Source organism: Cololabis saira, chromosome 2, assembly GCF_033807715.1.
Source record: "Cololabis saira isolate AMF1-May2022 chromosome 2, fColSai1.1, whole genome shotgun sequence".
Taxonomy (NCBI): Eukaryota; Metazoa; Chordata; class Actinopteri; order Beloniformes; family Belonidae; genus Cololabis; species Cololabis saira.
This window is the reverse complement of record NC_084588.1, coordinates 28,965,509-28,985,579: the sequence shown is the minus strand read 5'-3', so window position 1 is coordinate 28,985,579 and position 20,071 is coordinate 28,965,509. Positions and strand designations below refer to the sequence as shown.

Here is a 20,071-nt window from a genome sequence, read left to right as displayed (position 1 = left end):
CCTGCATGCACCTTGCCGTCCCCGTTTGTGTACTGGCCAATCTCTCGGTCCCTTTTGCGTTCATCTGACTGTCGTTTGAGGCCACGTACGGAAGTGTGTCTGATGACTGTCGTCTCCCGGGGCAACGGCGGCACAGCGGGGGGATTCTCGTCAGGGCTGTATAGCTGAGGTAGAGGAGGTCTGGGAGGCACATCGTCCTCACTCTGCACACAAAATAACTGTGACCAACTCAGAAAAACTTGAGTGAGAGCCAGACATTTTCTCTGCTCCTTTGGTGTCCTTCTGAGCAGCTCATTGTTTGAGTAAGTACCATTTACTGCAAGTAAGACCCTGACTACATTTTACCACTTAACACAAGTCCACTTCAGAAACATGAAGCATACCTTTCAGTTTTGTTCATGTTTCTTCATCCCCACCAGCAGAACAGTAGAATGAGCAGCAGAATTATCAGAAACCAGAATCATGTCTAAAGGACTTCAAACATATCTTATTTTGTTGATGGAACAAAAATACACTGTTTTGGTTTGTACAGTAATCTTTAAGGCTGAAAAATGACAAAACAATAATTACAATGTGCCTCCTTTGAGTCCCAAATCAGTGTACCTTTTCATATCACCTGTGCCCACTTTTTTTTTACTATTTTACTATTATGCCAAAAATGTTAAAACGTAACCTACTTCTTTTTTATCACCATAAACTTTAGTGCTTGAGTTTTAGCCACATTCAAATTATTAGTTTTACTATGTGTTGCTTCTGAAATATTACTTAAGTGCAGGTATCCCACGTGACTTTTATACTGTATCACGAACTGAGGCAGAAAAAGGAATAAAAAGAAAAGACTCAAATTGTATACTCTAGTAAGTTAAAAATACTTTTTTTTTGTTTTTGCTTTTTCTTATCAATGAGCAAGTTGAAAAAAGTGAATTACTCAATATCATTATTTTATATGGCAATTTATTTATCATTATTTAAAAAAAGCATGATAGTATGATAGAAAATGTTATCGTTCTTTAAAAAAAGTGGAAAAGGAAACACTGATAAAAGGGAAACAACTAATCTTTTGGCGTTAACAACCAATGGTCACAGTCAGACACAATATGATTCGTATACAAAGAGTTTGCTCTGCAAATAAAAAAAAAGCAAAAAACATCTGCTTGAGGGTCACTTACCCATTTAAACCCACTGAAAACAGCTGGAGAATGGTGTAAGGGCTGCTCGCTGGGTTTGCCAGAAAGGGTGGGGTCTTGGTTACTGGGGCTCTGCTGCTGCTGCTGCTGGAACAATCTCATCTCCATAGCAGACGAGCTCCCAGACACAGAAGGCACTGATGACACCGACACCGAAGGCACAAATTTCCTCTCTGGGGAATTCAGTGCGTAAGAACATGCTGCATGAATACACACAGTGTAAAAATACTGCTCTCTTTTCATTTGGGACACATTTAAGTAATTAGCTAAGAGTATAACAAATATATATAAAAAGGTATTATTTGGAGAAAAAATATGTTTTTTCTTTGTGGGTTTTCTATAGTTGTCTCAAGTCACTGTTAACTCAAAAACCACCACCCTGTCACCTTGAGGCTGCCTCGGTCTAAAAACATCTCACTGTGTGAGCATTCAGAGCTGCTGGTACTGTGACATCACAGACCCATATCAGATTGGAATATCTCCACCCAACTTCCCACCATCCTGGGTAGTGAAAAAGCTGGAACGCCGTTTTACAAAGAGGCACAACCGGCAGAAGAGAGAGGTGAATTTCCTCTCTCTAAACTAGGCCACTATGAAAAAAAATCTCTTTTTTGCGCTGTATCTTTGTGGTATTTTGATCAAAGCATGTCACAGGCATTTCCGTCATATTTTAGGAAATTGTGTGAACTTTTGAAGAAAGGGCATAAGATTTGTCCCTTAATATTAAGATACCAGAACACAACCGGATGGTTTTTACTGTATCACACAGTCAGCAGTAGTTGGACTCGTAAATGAGGTGCATGTGGTGCCTCACCTGGGTTGGTAATAGAGGAGATAGTGACTTTGTAGTTGGCTTTACTGGTGCTGAGGCCTGCGATAACATCCTCAATCCTCCACAGTTCCTTTCTGATCTGAACTTTCTCTTGCTGCTCACAGAAAAACAGACACACTTGCACATAAAGAACAGAAATTTTCTTTAGCACATCATTTCACATACTAAGTTGATGCATAACTGATGAAAAGCCTTCTTTTTCCAATGCAGGGATTTAAATTTATTCTGATGGATGGTCCTCTGAGTTGATACAAATCATAAATCATTTTATTTTCTTTTGTCTGAGTGTATGACATCTTTAATCTGCAACCCGTTCTCACCCACACCCATGCATGAAAGTGAATGAATGACCGCTTGTGAATATGGATCACTGAGGCAGAGACCTGAGAAAGATCAATGCGGTTCATCTGTCCCTGCAGGGCTGACTTCAGCCAGTCCACATCTCTCTCCAGTTGGCAGTACTCATTCCAGGCGTTTTCCATCTCCTATACAACGGCACAGACCCCATGTTATAACAAGACAAGAAATAGCTGTGAGAGTATGTACTTTCCTCATGAACCACTGCTTCATAACAGATTCAAGAAATGTGCGGTCGCACTTTCCGCACAGGCTCGTGTGAGATGAGTTGAAATCAGAAACAAGTGTCTTCAATTACTTGAGTTTCATAACAATTCCTCACTTCAAAACACTTTTTTTCCCAATCTGAATGAATCTGTATACATACACTACTTACAACATCCACTGAGAACATTTGAATACAACCAGAATGATTGGAAACATCTCTGGCAGTCAGAAATACAGATGCACTCATTTCCCTTCATGCACTCTTGTGGTTGATTCGTAAATGCTGTTTTGAAACTCATAATTTTCCCCTCAAAGGGAACATTTTGAATATCCAAAAAACATTTTGACCAAAGTGACAGAAAAAATGCACTCATCGGTGTCTTTTGTAGTCTCAGGCTTGTCCCCAAATCACTCATTTAGATGGTCAGTCAACCTAAAACATTGTGCTACTTGCTGAAACCATTAGAAGGGAACAACTTAAAATAGAAAGGAAGGCTTGTTTCGAACCAAGAAATACACATATTAGTGTGTATTTCATAGAGGATTTCATGTTGGAGGAGGACAGCTGAGCATGTAAGACGTTTAACAGGTCAAAGAAGGTCCCATTGTAACTGTAATGTACTTGTGAGTGTTGAGTCTTACTGTGGAGAACTTCGATATTTCAGCCCTGATGTGGACCACATCCTCTTGAAGCAATTTCTGCTGATAGGCAATTTTCTCAGCGTGAGCCGGCTGATCTTTATACTCCTCCATCTGCTGGTGGGAAACATCCAGCACAGACTCCAACTTGTCCTAAATAGCATGAAACGAAAAAAAAAGGAAAAGGCAGGATGCCCTTATAAACCACACAGGAGAACAGGCAGACAAGCACATTTAAAATCCCCTTCGAAGCATGTTCGAAAGTGTGGAAGTAAAGTCTTAATAACACTATTACTTCATGTTTTTGTCTTTTTCTCTTATTTGAACTCTCTGTGTCGGAGGCCACGCCCATCACTTGGTCTGACAAGCTGTTAGAGCGGTGCACAAGCACAAACCAGAAAGTCCACCTCGTGCAGCTTTTAGCGTCAAACAAGCGTTTGACTACTGAATTCGTGAAATGTAAAATTCACCTTCCACCTTGTTTCAATCTCAGAAAGGCTTTAATCCACATAGAAGGACAGTGAAAACACCTCCGTGGTATTAAACTCTTCACAGATATCAAATCAGCACTGCCAAGCTTACACAGAGGGGAACTTTAAGTACTAACAGTGAAAAAAAAATCAAAAAAAAAATCAGTTGTATGAATATATATATATATATATATATATATATATATATATATATATATATATATATATATATATATATATATATATATATATATATATATATATATATATATATTTTAGACACAGTGAAGACATAAAACAAAAACCTTATCCTCTTTCAAAGTGCATATCCTGGCTTCTAGCTCCTGGAGAATTTTGTCTTGTTCACACAGTCGACTTAATTTCACCTAAAGGGGAGAAGAAAATAAATCAGAAGATTTCAGGGAAGCAAAGTGTAGAAACGTGTAGAAACAAAGCAACAGAGGAGCAGGAAAGATATGAAGCAGTGACTACACACAGCATGTGGTTATAACAACTGCTCCATTCTTGTCTTCATTCAGTACTTCTCTGCAACGGGAGAGATGAATTGATCGTCTACTGTAGTATTCAGTGTCTGTCAATAAGGCTTATCTTTGTGAAAAGCCCAGAGGAATCCTCATCAGCGCAGTGAGAGATATCAAACGGCTCTATACTGTCTGGTTTGTGGCGCAAAATTTGATAATATCCATTATAAGTAATCATAATCAAAAATCTATTTTTTTGCATTCACTTTTGGAGAAAGCCGTGTTTACAGAGCGTGGCAGATTTGTTTTCCCAGAAATGGGTTATGTGTTTATGAAAACAACATAAGGCTGCCTGGTTCACAGTCTCCTCACACAGTGCTTTTTTTCTTCTTCTCAGATCTATTTATCATTCTGTTCAATTAATAATTAAGCTGTTTTTATTTTGCTGCCACATATTGTTGTTTTTAATTGCATGAAATATTAATTGTTCAGACAAATTTACTGGAAATTTCTTATAAATTGTTAAATTGGAACAATGCTAATGATGAAAAGCCAGGACATCCATCTTATTTACCGCTATTCAGCTGAAAACAAAGACTCAGAAAAGCAGGATCAGGCAAATCAAACTGAAAAATTTAACAGCTCGACATCTAAAACTCCCATTACATGTATTTTTCCCTTTAAATTGCAGGGAGGAAAATAAAAGCTGTGGTCGATACTCTCAGGCCTTCAGTGTGCAGTGCGGATGGGTGTCCCCACAGTGTTGCAATGTGCATACGTTCCCGTCCCTCTGCAGCCTCTGTTTACCACAACTTAAGAACACACATACAGAAAAAACGGCACCATAACACACTGTAAAGTCAGACTAAAATCAGCTCGTCTCTGTTGGGGATTGTCAGAAGTCTGACATGGAGATCTTAGAGAAAATAAAGAGTCCTTCTTCTGTAAATCCTGAGAACATTGTGATTCACTTACATCAGCGTCACTCTCTGCTATTTTCACCGGCCTTGATGTTCTCTCTTTTTTGAAACTCTCCCGTCCAGTGACCTGAAATTCATAATGGTCACAAAATGAAAAATAACCACCAAAGACATATTTGAGTCCACTCCCTTTGTAAACTCAAGTGAACAGCATCTTCTTTCATTTATGACACACAATTAGAGTAATATACAAGTCAGACTGAATAAAATGATGAAGAACACAAAAAAAGAAGTGTGAGCTGGAATTACAAAACCAAAGCAAAAACATCTGTGCTGATTTTTCTGCATCTTCATGTTTCAAGACAACCCTAAAACCTCAGAGCTGCTCCACTTACATATCCAGATCGTTTATATGGACAGTTCGGGAGGAAAACAACAACTGATATTTTGATCTTATCTTTTACAAAGCTGAACTTGAGTTCTTTGGACCTTTGAGAAGGGCATTCTGATCATGAATCAATAAAATTGCACATCTGTACATTCAGTTTGAAATTAATGAAAACATACTATAATGGACTGCAATAATTATTAAATAGTTAATTAGGGATCAAATAGTTTTAATATATGAGAGCTAAAGCAATAAGATACGTACATTTGATAGAATATTTTTATTATGTGGAAAATAATTACAAGTTTAAATCTATATTTGACCTGAACCTGCAGTAGTTACCTGCAGCTCCTGCTTGTCTGCCCGTTTTTAGGCAGGTATTGCCAGATACTGGCTTTATTTTTGTTTTGGTTTCAGGTTAATTGTCCTGCTGTATGATTAAAAAGCTCAGCTTTTCATTTTGTTCTTTTGCTTTTGCTTTTTCCAGCAACAGCAATGAGTACTTTCTGTTTTTTGGCTTTCATTTTTGCAGCCATTTTTCTCGGCCTATGGTTACGAAATCACTTTTTATTGTCAAGGAGATTTGTTTAATTGTTTGTGACAAAGGACATTTTTTGATCAGACACAATAATCGGTTTACCATTTTTTTTAATATAATTTAGATTTCTTGCAAATCAATTATTATTCAAAGCTCTGGTAAAATTTTGATTAGCCATACTATCATTTTGATCTTCACTTCATCAATCGCTTACTGATCCCTCGTATCAACATACTGTACATCTCTGTCTCAACCGCAACTCTACATCAAATCTGAAGCTAACCAATCACGTGTCAGGTTTCAATGTCAAATACTAGCAAAATAACCTCAAATTACTCAAATTAAAGTTAAGAATAAGTATTTGAGAGCTGTGCTTAATCTTGAATAGTTTCAACTGAAAAGAGGATCTACCTCATCTGCCTAAGGATTTTCATTATTCTGGAACAGTGAAGCCGAGTCCTGGCTAGCATTAGCATGGCTTAAACAAGAGAATGTGGGTCCTGGAGCATTCGACTATTTAGTTTGTTGTTAGTTAACCACTGCTTTTGTCATATAGGTGTAACATGGGCGATTATAAATGTCACTTGAATGGCACAACAACAGCTTATCAGGCTGAATCTCCCAACCAAGTAATTAAAAAAAGAAAAGAAAATGTCCAATAGTCTCCTATTTAAGCTTTTTACAATCAACCTGGATGGCTGAGATACCACCCCATATAATGTTGACAATTACACTTTTTCTTCCACGTCTGTCTGTTCAGTAGAGACTCTGAGATGTTAGTAGTCATAATCATATACAATGCTTTGCATTTACCACTGAACGTGATTGTCAGGTTGGGAGTGATGTCACACCTTAATTAACTGTCTTTGCAGTACAATACGATGGAAAACCAGCAGGGTTTGCTCACTTTGCTGTTTGCAGCTAAAAACACATCATTTGTGTAAAAACTGAAGAAATGTGTAATTTGTACAAATACTGTGTCTCCAACTGATCCCAGTAAGTGATCACTACTTAATGTTGTTGAAAGTTTAATTTTAAAAGAGCAGCTCTGAGTCATCGGGTCGTCTGTCAAGCTCTAGCAAACAAACCAAAACAAAATGGTGATTTCAACAGACTTTCAATACAAACAGAAATTCCCAACAGCATGCCAGGAAGGCATATACCATTACAGCTTCTAACAGTTCATCTCAAATCAGGACAGTGTTGGGGTGCGTCACAGCAGATGATCCGATAATTAGATTCATCCATGCAAAATCCTGCATGACTTCCACGGATGCATCACATTCCATTTGAAAAGCAGTGGGATGGACTTCTACAGGTTTTATGCACACCGTCCTTACATACTAACAACACCCTGAAATCTAAGTGGGGTTTTTCAAATACATCATGCACTGAAATGATTGTTGGCTCAAAAAGTTGGGATCTGTTTTGAAACAGCAAATGGAGATATGTTACAGGTTTGGTCACTCGATGTTCCAAAACACAACTCAGGTTTTTACTGATACAATGTGGTGTTCAGCATACAAATCAATTGGGAATAAATGTTGAATTTATAGACCGATGTATATCTGCATAAGAGAGTGCTCAAATGCAGAAATCATAGGTATTTAAAGGGTTTAAAAAAATAATAATTTCATGGCGAATTGGAGCTCAAACATAACTCAAACATCTTGGTAGTTCACTCATGTGTAAATGAAAACATAAAATCTAACGATTCCCATCAGGCGATCCTGATGGGAATGTCATGTGCTGATATGACGGCTTTACCCCACTACTGTGCTTCCAGCAGTATCATCTCCAAAGACACATTGGCTTTTACTTGAGTATGATGTCAAACGCATAATTTTTATTTTCCAATGGAGAATGCACAAAAGTAGAAGACTGTTAAAAGATAAGTCAAGTTAACCAGAAAGGCACAGTTAAAAAAAAGCACAGCATACGACAGAGGAGACAGTGGGAGAACAGGGAAGCAGGTGTTGGAGGTAGGAGGGATGAACAGGAGTGGTCCAGAGTGAGGAGATGGAGAACAGGATGAGAAAGATAAACTGGCATGTGTTTTGTTGGAGCCCACCTTCAGATCTAGATACTCCAGGTCCTTCTTCAGTTGTATGTAAGTATCATCAGCCTTTAAATGAGCAGTGGAGAGACAAATCATTTGAAATGAGTCTGTATAGGATAATGGGTGACCAGCTGTTCGAGCTTTTGCTAAGAGAACTTTAATTATCTTGATCTCAATTACAGCATACGTCCTCCTCTGTGTTATTAACTATAGTTACACAAGCCAAACTATAATTAGGTGATTGTGCAATTTTTTAGCTGGTTTAATGGGTCATATGTGACCTCTTGCACCACTGAGCAACATACGTTGTGTGCATGATATGTGGTCAAAAGGAGTGTTTATATTTCTTCATGAGCATGGAGAATGGCCAGAGAATGGTTAGATGTCAGAAACTGGGTGGAGTTGTCATTACTGAGCACCACTGCTGCTTCACTGTGGTCTGCTAGTCTTAACAGCAGTTTATTTTCCTCATAAACTCATAGGGCTGTGGTCTGGTGGCTGCTTCAGAATGATAACCCCCCGAGAACAAAAGATTTATAAGGGCACACAAATATAAATGCGTGGATCATCTGACCTTCTTTAGTGGTTATGCAACATTAGACATCTATCAAACTAAGACGAGTAGACAGAACAAGCACATTCGACAAGCAACATGCTTTAAATATGGCCGATAACTTTTTTTAAATACTATCACACAAAGCTCTGATAGCATTCCTCAGTTTTTTATAAGTAACACTAGCTCAAGAGTCACATAAGTGTGGCTAATAAGTACGGTACAGCCCATGCTCAAATGGCTGAATAAAGGCAGACAACCAAGCGGTACCGACAAACTGCAGAGACTGTCAAAATGTCAGGGGGGTGATGGGTAGGAGTAGCTGGGGAGAGGGGGACCACATCGCACTGGCAGGGGTTGCAGTGTGCCGCGTTAGGGAGGAGTGAGGTTCCCTGACCTGCATGCTGGGGCCCAGAAGGCCGTTGTGCTGTGGATGCTGCAGGTGAGCGAACGCATTGCTGGGGCTATGCACGCCAGCCATCTTGGCCTGGTGCCTCCGAAGTTGAATGAGGAGCAGAGTCAGCTCCTCTGGCTGCAGCCAAGCCCAAGTTTAGGGGGTCAGAGGCCAGCGAAGGCACAGAGGGATGAGAGACAATATTCGATAACCATCTGAGCAATAGAGTGGCTTGTTTCAACAGCAGCTGAGAGAGCTGAGCGACACAGAGGCTGGGATACTGCTGCTCCTGTTGTTTTTAAAACATAAAAGCCAGAGCTGCTCTATGCAGGTTTTGGGAGGACAGCAGGATTATTAGAACTAATAAACCTATTGTACATAAACAATATAAAATAAACCAGGTTGTTAAAACACACCTCTTGATTCCACATCTTGATTCTGTCACTGAGGGGCTGTATTGCTCAGATATTTAGACCAGATTTAGCCAATTTTTACATGTTCAGGCTTTTTCTACATGGCGGAGCTATTTTTTTCTTAACACAAATTAACAGGCATGTTAAAGAAATTAAGTTATGTAGTTGACACAAACAGAGAGCCATACCGTTTTGCCATGCAAGCTGGGAGCACTGACGGTGTGTGTGATGTAGCCCATGGACGGCACGGACCGTCTCTCCATTTGGGAAGTCTGCAGAAAAATGCAACACAGCTCCTTGTTATCACACAGTCTTATTCAAAATCAAACAGAATGCATAATTCCCTAAATCATTTTCAACAGTGTGCTGAAAGTGAGAGGAAGACCGCTCTATCACGCCAAATCAAAGTTAAACCTTTGCCTCAAAGTCTGCAAACAAATTTGACTACACAGCAGTTTATTTATTTTTTCATTTTTCATCCATCCCTTTTTCTTCCTTTCATCATTGCTACACTTATTTGAAACAAGGTGTGCCCTGAGTTTCAGATGCTACAGGGCTTGGAAAAATGTGACATTTTTGCTTAACACACGGAATTAACGAAAAACCCGGCCCGCTACAGAACCTTAAAAGGACACAAACAACAAGAGATTTAATTAGCTACACATAAATTAGACCAAACCTGCTTTCTTAAAATAACATTTGTTTGCTACTAGCAAGAGAAGCACTGTAAGCCGTTCCTTTGAGATTCCCATGCCACAATTTTTTTGCTGTATAATAGGTTTTTTATTTAAATGCGAGATCAGAAGAAAGAGTCCGCTGCTGATGTTTGAGATACAGTAAAGATGTTTATAGGGTGCTGAGAAGCCCTGGGCAAATTGGATTAGCCGCTAATAAAATATACTTCTTAATGATATTCCACAGAGGCATACGGATTGCCGTTACTTAAGTGCGCTCCAGCCAGAGAACATCATCAGCCTCGGAGATGCCGGGTGCACCAAAGCTGAGCTCTGACTAAAATTAGTCGCCATAAACATTGCCTCCTAGCACAGGCACTGTGGCTGCCTTTGTTAAAAACGCATCTTCCTTTAAAGGGCTTCCTATAATTGCGCATTACTCCGTTCAGTGGTTGTAATTAGTGTCTTGTCACTTCGGTGAATGATGGCAGCAGCAGAGCATCTGCATCACTTTGTTTACTTGTGTAAGGCCATCGGGTTGGTTGTGAGGCTTGTGTGCACGGGCAATTGTGGTGACGGTTTGGAGAGAGAGCGTTTCACATGTGGAGGGTGTGGTGGAGAGACAGCGCAGGGTGTGGATAGCATGACGTCCCCTCGCTCCGGCTCCTGTGGCGGCAGTGGTGCTGTCTGAGCGTTGTGCAGATTTGGGGGAAACGGCAGAGCAGCGACTTTTCACTCATACGCGCTCACACCACCTGTGGAGTACGCCTGGGCGTGGACTGTGTGAATGGGGGAGCGATTCACATGAGCATCAAAGTGCGTGTGCTGAAAGCTTGGAGCCTTCTCAGGCTGCTTACGCTGATCTTCCCATGCTGTGCTTGTGAGTTTGCGACGTGTTGACATCGCCAGATACCTCGCATCCAAAGCTACCGTGAGAATTGAGAGCTTTGTCATCTCGCTTATTACGTGTGATTCACCCAGTTTCACCCCAGTCCCACACCAATGACAGACTACTGGGGTTTACTGTGTGACTGTATTACAGCACAGTGTTAAAGTGCCCAAATCTAAGTACAAACAAGTTTATGGTGGGATAGATTCTCCTCGCTTTACTCAGTATTTTCCATGTACAGGTCTCTGTTCTGAGTGTGATAGCGGTGTGGAAACACACCCACCAGCACTTATTTTCTCACGTTGATGGAAATGTTCCCAACATTCAGGACATAATGTGGTCAAACTACAGCGTCTTACAGCTGGATGTTATTTTAATTTCTCGTTACTACGTATGTCAGTTATTCTTTGGATTAACCAAAGAACCATTTTGTCAATGTGAAGCCAGAGTTCAATGATAGATAGCTAAACTATATTAAGTGAAGACAAAAAGAAATGAAATAAAACTGTTAGCTCACACAGATTGCAGACTGCCAATATCCAAAAGCCATATAATGTTATTGTATTATATTAACAACCTCTGCAGTAAACCTAAAAAATAAATAAATCAGGAAACAGCATTTTCTTTAATGAGTTTAATGTCCTAAACATTTTACTGAGCACAAAGGACATGGTTATGTGTCCGTGCCGCTCTCATCAGAGTGATTCAAATTTTTAGATATTCAATAAATCTGTATTTGATTGTGTATATTATCCTTTTTTTAACTTTGTACTTTTAAGTATAATGCAGGGTTAACAATATACAATGAAAAGCAAATAGTGTTTTTTTATATATGTTAATTTACATGTTGAGAAATTAAATCTTTGGTGGCCAGCTTTCAGTTAAGAAAAAATCTCGATTTAGCAGCCTATTTAAAATAAACCCAAAAAACAGCTATTTTCAAAATGCTTTTGGTTTTATTCCTCTACGCAAATCTTTAACAATATATTAGTATATATTTGTGTTTAATATATAGATATACTCATCGGCCTCTTTATTAGGTACACCTGGTACGTGTGCATTTCCTTGGAAATGGAGTAAAGATTTTATATTTTTTTATGTTACATTTGTGATCTAGCGAACATGCCAGACAACAACTCTTTTCAGTTGTGCATCAGTATGCCACTCAGTCAGCTCCTGGTACAGACCACAGTTTTCTCTCACCTGAGCAACTGGAACGCTCTTCTAGCAGAGCTCCCTTCATGACCTGCAAAAATGCTACAGATGGTCCAGAATGCGGCGGAGCGTCTGGTGTTTAATCAACCAAAAAGGACACTTGTCACTCCATTATTCATCGACTTCCACTGGCTAATCACTAGTACTGGCCTAGAAAGTGACACCCAGCTGTTTAAATTCAGTCATGAGGACTTATTTGCCTCCTTCTCCGGTACGTTGTTCTCAGAAATCTTGATTGTCTTTGTGTCCACAACGCTTTCTCCAGTCCAGACTGTTTTCATTACTGATTCCAATAGCGTGGATCAAGCTATTGAATGCTGTCAGAACAGGGGGATCCCATCTTGACCATCCGAAGACTCATTAATGAAACAACGCCTTTGAGTTACTGTAGTTTTAGCAGACAACTCGAGCAGCAATTTGTGCTTTCATACACCCCTCTACATGAGTCACTGTAATTACAATAAGTAGTTCATTGGACAATTAAAAGAAGCAAAGTTGTGTCCATATCGGATCTGCAAACCAAACTGTGTGTAAAAAAGGACAACAGCGTCTGCACTGTCTGAGAAAACTGTCTTACTGGAATGTTGACAGAACCATGATGATTCTTTTTTATCGTGCCTTTATTGAGTCTATTTTATCTTTTTCTTTGGTGTCATGGTTTGGAAGCCTTTCTATTAAAAACAAGAACGCATTGAATCAAATTGTGAAATGGTCAAGTAAACTGATAGGTGAGCCACAGCTGAACCCTTCTTCCCTGTACACCAGGCAGTTACAGCGGATAGCCACGACCATTTTAAATGATAGTTTACACCCTTTGCATAGTGAATTTCAGTTTCTCCCCTCTGGACGGAGGTTGTCAGTCCCATTTTGTAAAACAAAACGTTATAAAAACAGCTTTGTTCCAGCTGCAGTAACACTGGTGAACAAGCTGTAGTTTGCACAAAAGTTGCACAAGTCACTTTTCGGAGCACAATGTATTTTTGCAATGTTTTTATCTTATTGCTCTGATCTTATCCATTCCTAACTTGGAGGAAATTTTGCTCTTGGTGTTTTAATTCTTTTTTAGCCTCATGTCTTTTATCTCTTATATTTATTTCATGAACTGCAGCACTTTGTGTCGAGCCGAAGCTGTCTCTTGTTTTATGTGTATGTGTTCTTCTTAAATGGCTTGTTCCTGAACTGATTGTCTGTTTTCTGCTGCTTGTTTAACTCTCGACTGCAAAACCAGTTTACCCTTGGGTATCAATAAAGTAACCTGAACCTGAACCTGAACCTGAACCAATGCACAACTGTCAAGTTTTCTGCTGTGGTCACGATTTTGCAAATGTATACAATCTTACATTTCCCTTAAAAAGGAACGAGTAAATATTTCTCTTCTGCAAATAACATTTTAAGCCTCAATAGCAATTCTGGACCAAAAACATTGAGAAAAAAAAACCTACATGAGTTAAAACGTCAGTGATACATGTATGTATGCAGGTGTTTTACCTGAGAAAGATGGGCACAAATATGGCCAGGTGAGCTCGATCTTGTGCTGTCACCAGGCGCAACATCGTCCAGGGGCCTCATTGTGCGTCTGTCTGAAGGGGTGTGTGGCCTGCGTGGGGACAGGGGTTTGAAGGAAGAGGGGATCGAGGGTGGGACTTCACATGGTGATGGAGGGACAGAGATGGAGCGTGGCATCTCCACGGTAACTCTGAAAGAGGAAGAGTCTGTGAAGTTAGGGCCAGTGTAAATGGGAGCGGTGGGGCTGCCGTGACGGAACTGCTGTCGTTGCTGCCACTCATAAAGCTGCCACACCATCCCCTCCTTGGTGGCCATTCGCTCATCAGTGGACATGCGGAAGTGGCTGACCCGGTCATGAGCGTACTTATAGTCGCTGGGCAGTTTACATGCTGCTGGAGGAGAGCTGCTGCCAGATGGGAGACGGTGAGACTTTGGCAATGACTGATAGGTGGCATCTGCTGTGCTGGATTTGGGCTTTAAAGGAGGAGTCCGCCGAGGGAGGTTGTACTCAGCTGAGAGAGCGCTGACACAGAAAAGCACAATAAAAACTTTTACTTTCATATTGTTAAATTAAAATAAAATAAACTATTTAATCTGACCACAAACAGAAATCCTAATGTACAGAAAAAATGAAATAAAACAAATTAGCAATTCAAATCTGCACTCCTCAGATTATCCACTAGAGGGAGGCATTTATGCATGTTTGTTTCATCATTTATAGAAGGTCGATTTAAACTGACTGACCTTTTTGGCGCATCCACTTTATGAACTTTGACCCACTGCTCCACCTGAGCCAACGTATTCTTCCTCTGAACATGTTTTTCGGTTTCTGGCCGTGAAACAAAACCCCTCTGATAGACAACATTTCCGTTTTGTTCCGGTGGTAAAGCCACTTGAATTACAGTCTGCTGTCCATTCTTGTGCGTGACGCCATTGACATTGTCTGGGGACAGTCTTTCCTGTGGGGCCGACTGGCCAGGCTTCCCCTGGATCTCCAATCTATACCTCCCCTCATCCCCTTGAGCCAGTCTGATGCCATTATCCTGATGTTCCTGTCTGTCTGTCCTGTGAAGGCTCTCCGGCTGAGTTGACTTCTGGGTGACGTGGATGTGGTTTGTCTGCGCGACTGCTGATTGTGCTACTTTCTCTGGCCTCTCCACCTCTCTGCAAAAAAGTGAGATAAAAGAGACCAACTTTGTTTTAAAAATGTTATTGTACTGCTTCATACAATTTAGCTCAATTGCAAGTAATAAACTAGTTAATCTTTTAACGATTATGCAAAGTTAAAGTATTTAACTGTATCCAGTTTCACCTGTTCAACATATAGCTTATTTTGATGGAGTGCAGCACTAATCTTAAAACAAGAATGAAGCAGTCAATAGAGTATAATGGACACCTTAATTAATCGTCAGTGAAACCAAAGGTGGTGTCTTAATCCATCTGACACCCTTGTAAACATGGTCAGATACAATACGGAGCATATTTAAAAAAAAAAAAAAAATGAATTAAGGCCACAGAGGGTTTCCATAACGTTTTACATTTTTCAGCATAGATGAGAGCTCTTGATGGAGAGCAAATAACCAGAACACCGCAATGATAGCTCTTTTGTCTTCATTAAAAAGCTTGGGCTCGTGCCACTGATTGTGTCAGAGTGTGTCATTAACTTGCTAATTTTTTAACAAATAATCCCTTGAAGGTTAATTATGAAAGTTGAAATAGTCATTATGGTATGGAGGTATATTTTAGTTGACTGAAGAGCAGGTTCTGGTAGATGGCACATGTAGTAAGTGATCACCTCACACATTACTGCAAAGCAGTTCATGTAGTTAATGTTTAATGTTATTGCCCATTTCAAGCCTGTCATGTGGGCCGTTTCCGGCTTTCCAGGAAAAAAAAAAGTACTTACTCTGGTCTCTAGGTGGCATTTTTGCATTGGAAATGTAAGCCCTGCATTACATCCGGCTTTTCTAAATGCAGTTCATAACGTATAACGCACTGACGTTGCACTAAGAGTTATAAAAAAAAAATCTCTTTGGTTGCCACTTTTGAATATAATAGAAAATCATCTACACACATTCTTCTTCCTCGTGACTATCTGAATTTGCACCCAGATGCAAGAAACCCCATTCCCAGTATAGCAAACCAAGCTACAGCACGTACACACTTACACACAACCCCAAACACACATACACACACATACTGCAGACATCTTGGTGTCCCAGAACTGCTGGACAAGGCTGAGCCTGCTATGTAGGACTGCTCACTGTTAAAATGAAGGCTCCTAATTAAAAAAAAATTAATAAATTGAATTTATCATGAATATATAAATCTTTTATTGTCTTTTTTGGAGTCCTTGTGCTTGAAACGTAAAATAATAATTCACATTATTTTAAGGTTGAAGTTGATTTTCTTGTATATTGTCATATTTGGAAAACTGATATTTGATGTTCCCTTAAAGATCAATTACAACAACATCTTTCGGCCATAGAGACTGCTGCGCTATTTGGAAGGGGCTGTAGATGCCCAGAACATCTATGGGAGTGAAGGAGACCAACCTCTTTATAGTGTGACTCTGCTGCATCAGCGCAGCCTGGTTCATGGCCCGGATCCAGCCATTCATGTCCTCCTGTGTGTCTGCACTGAAAAAATACGTCCGCATCCCGCAGTGTTCTGCCTGTGAGCCAATCACAGAGTTCTTATTGTAAATGTAGGAGCGCATTCCAGTGTGGCTCGCCTATCAAAGGGGGACAGATCAAGAGGTAGAGAGAGATGATGGACTCTTGCTGAAGCTGCGAGAGGGGAAGATGAGGAAAAAACTTTGTTCACTGACAGCTGTCATGTCATTGAGGCTTTGCAGCAACATTTTAGAATAAAAAGAAAAGGGAGGGAGCAAGTGCTGCAGAGAAACAATAAAAAAAAGTTTCCATGGAGAAAAAATCCTTCCGACTTTCAATAAAGCAGTTGCAATCCCTTTAGCACACAGAATCTGGAGCAAACAATCATACAGAAGCTTAGAAAATGCAATTATAGGCTACATTTGCCCCTTTCGTCAGAGCACATACATCACCACATGTGCTAAATATTAGCTTACCTTTTTAATTTCTCTGTGGTGCTGTGGATTTATACTACTAACTCAGTTGCTCCACAACCACCAAGTCCTCCCAACTCCAGACAGTCACCAAAGTAGAAGAACATTCAGCAGCTGATGATGCTATCTCCTCATGAGTTTAGTCTTTTTTATTAGGATACATTTTCATTTCAAGAATAAATGAGTAAAAAAGATTTACCTCCTGAACTTTATGATTTAAATCTTTAGTTGCATTTCTGTAGAGTATGATCTCTGGCTCCTGTGCAACATGCTGACCTAAAAAGGGGCTAAAACAGCTGCAATCATTTGTGAAAACTATCACTGACTGAAGTAAAAAAAAACGCCTTGCTTTATTACATTACTTAGGGTCTTACATTGTAAAACTATATTAACCCTTGCATGGCGCTAACGGTTAGGCAGGCACTCTGAGGGAATTGAGGGCCTTCGCTCCGGCTTGGGTCACTTTGACCTGAGCGTTAGCACTTTGCAAGGGTTCAATGTATTAATGCACAGAAGGGGACAAACTGCTGATGGCTGTAGAGATTCAGTGGAATGCAATGAAACTGGAGATGATTTTGGATAAAAACCATGACCCCTTCTCCTCATTAATACATCCTGATGAAAAGCGATGTGATGAACATGTTTACAAGACAAATACCAGAGCATAATAGTTGATCAGCTAGTGAAATAATCATCATGTTTTTATTGCATTTATATAATGTGGAAATAGATCTCAGAAACGATTAGAACCTTCCAAATGTCTTTGTGTTTACATTCTTTGAGGTCTGTTACCTTGGACTTCGAATGAATTAAGTGCTGACTCTTACTTTAGTTCCCACACAACTTTATTGTATCAGTGGTAATCAGAGTCTATCGTAGACTCATCAAGTGCCTCTCATGATATCTGAGATTTAGGGGACAAGGAAAATCTATATGTCCTGCACATGCAATTTCCACTTACTTCACATACATTGCCAAAAACATTATGAAATGTATGAAATATATGAAATGTATTACTGTGCATGCGAAACAAAGCAGTGTATTTTTCCCTCAAGTATTTAAATAAATCATGCGTTAAAATGACTGCAATTAATGTGTGCTCTGGCATTGTCCATAAATGACTTGTTGTAGTCATGCTTGTTCATGGTGAAACTCAAATGCACATTTGGACATGTGCACTATGCGATTAGTAGCAAGTTATGAGCCAAAATGAGGAGAGGATGGTGCTCTACCGATGAGGCTAAAGTGAAATCAAATACCTATTCATGCAAGACAGGAAGCCTGTGTGACTCAGGACGGCCGCCCGCAGAGAACAGTACTCACTCCGCCCGTGCAAACACACCGGGTCACAATGGTAGGCAATTGACCAACAGGGAATGAGAGAAAGACAGTGAGATGAGCAAAAATAGGAGAACAGAAAACAACAGGAAGTCACAGCTGATCAATGCTGACTCAAATAGAGAGAACAGAAATGGCTGCAGCTGTGGTGTTTTGGCATCACAGAAGCAAGAATGGGTAACATTGGCAGCACCGTACATGTGTTGATAGTGAAATCCCATTACAAGGCGTTGCAGCGACCTGTAATTTAACTTTGACTGGTTTAAATCACTTTATGAGGTAGTCTGTGAAGTAATTTGTATTAGACGTCAGGAGCTCTGTCAGTCTGGAGGATCTCGTCCACTGAGAGGTTGCCATGCGTTTCTTTACAGTTAATGAAAATTCTGAAGACACTTAATGTCTAACTTAATAGAATCTTCTGCTCTTTGTTGCATGATGGCTCATACATCTCTAAAACAAGTTTGAGAAGTCCTTAAATTTAGAGTCAAAGAGCAGAATCTATCCTCATGACCTTACCAAGGTACATATGCTACCTGACAAGCGGGGAGGAGACGGTGCACAGTCTGAATGCATCATTAATACATGAAAGGGAACAATTATCATACAAATTTCATTGTATTTCATTAATCTTGAAGGCGAGGAGTCACGGCCACACACATACGTTCATAATCATACAGCCATGTACTCCCACTCATACATATTTGCACACAAAATCAAAGAACAAAAATCTGGAGTACAAAGGAGCTGAAAGGATTGCAACAGAATGCCCTGAAGCTGCAGCCGTGCATCAAACATTCAGCCATTATTGTTTGGGGCAATCCCCCATTTCCACAAAAGAGAAGTTAGAAAACGTCCTCTTACAGTGAACATAAATCCTTTTGCTTTCTCTGACAGGATTTAGATAAAGATGTAACACATACTTTGATGCATTCAAGGCAAAGTTATGCCACACACTTTAAAGCAAAAGTGATAGCACTATGCTGGGAGGCTGTTACAGCAAAAGCTCAGCAAAAGCTCTGCAGGGGGAATATCACGTTGAGGGTTGTACTCTATTACTAATAATAGGTGAATAGCACCAGATGATGAATCAGTCTGGAGGGGTAATTTGAGGAAATCATCTGAAATATATGCACTTTATCAATCCATAGACACTGGGTTTCTGTTTTAAAAGGTCCTGAGATCTAAAACTGAGAGATCTGAGCAAAAAATATATTCAAAAAGTGACATAGGATGTAATGTATGCAGTTTATTGTGAGACAATGATTACGTCAGTGATAAAAAAGAAAGAAAGTTTTTTCTCATAATGGAAAAAATATTTTCCCCAATAAATGAACCCTTGATTTTGTTAAAGATTTCATTTGATGGAGCAAATACATGACTGACATTTCGAATGTGACCGCATGGCTCTTGGAAATAATACTATGTGTGATATTTCACATCTTGATATTGCTATAAAAATCTTGAATATATTATGCAGCCCTACTTATTAAACTTATAATAATAAAAAAAGAACCAAGACAGAATAACTGTTCTCATATTATTTGAAATGTGTATTGCAATTAAAGCACTGATATTCAAAATAGTAAGAAAAATTATATGAAATATAAAAATGAGATCTATTGTAGGTGGTCATCCAGGGGGAACACAAGTAGGAAGTGAATATTACCGGTACTGTAAAGATTTTAACAAATTTCTTCAACCCACCAATGTACGTGATCATGTGTTATAATAGGTTTGAGTGGGAGCCACTTTATTGTTACCTTGAAAGCGTATTTGCGGTTTATGTGGTCATCAGGTTCCACCGGTGCAATGACATAACTGGGCAGAGGGATGCTACCGAGCACTGTTTCCTCCCTGCTGTCTGTGAAGCAACAACACACAAACACACACACACACACACACACACACACACACACACACAC

At 39.7% G+C, this 20,071-nt stretch overlaps 1 protein-coding gene across 10 annotated transcripts in view; it reads right to left on the bottom strand.

The window, feature by feature from the left end:
* The window catches only part of plekha7b (pleckstrin homology domain containing, family A member 7b), a 91,639-nt gene that overhangs the window by 11,531 nt on the left and 60,037 nt on the right, over positions 1–20,071 (bottom strand). For 5 of the 10 annotated variants that reach the window (XM_061742732.1, XM_061742781.1, XM_061742780.1 and 2 more), the window contains 14 exons: positions 19,910–20,010; positions 16,279–16,457; positions 14,468–14,887; positions 13,706–14,246; positions 9,628–9,711; positions 9,030–9,164; positions 8,092–8,145; positions 5,150–5,221; positions 3,998–4,078; positions 3,226–3,375; positions 2,403–2,504; positions 2,002–2,113; positions 1,170–1,387; positions 12–218 (listed from right to left, as the gene is read on the bottom strand). In XM_061742732.1, the coding sequence (XP_061598716.1) occupies positions 12–218; positions 1,170–1,387; positions 2,002–2,113; positions 2,403–2,504; positions 3,226–3,375; positions 3,998–4,078; positions 5,150–5,221; positions 8,092–8,145; positions 9,030–9,164; positions 9,628–9,711; positions 13,706–14,246; positions 14,468–14,887; positions 16,279–16,457; positions 19,910–20,010 (2,456 nt within the window). The remainder of the gene's footprint in view (positions 1–11; positions 219–1,169; positions 1,388–2,001; positions 2,114–2,402; positions 2,505–3,225; positions 3,376–3,997; positions 4,079–5,149; positions 5,222–8,091; positions 8,146–9,029; positions 9,165–9,627; positions 9,712–13,705; positions 14,247–14,467; positions 14,888–16,278; positions 16,458–19,909; positions 20,011–20,071) is intronic. The other 5 variants (XM_061742741.1, XM_061742752.1, XM_061742758.1 and 2 more) reach the window with 5 other exon arrangements.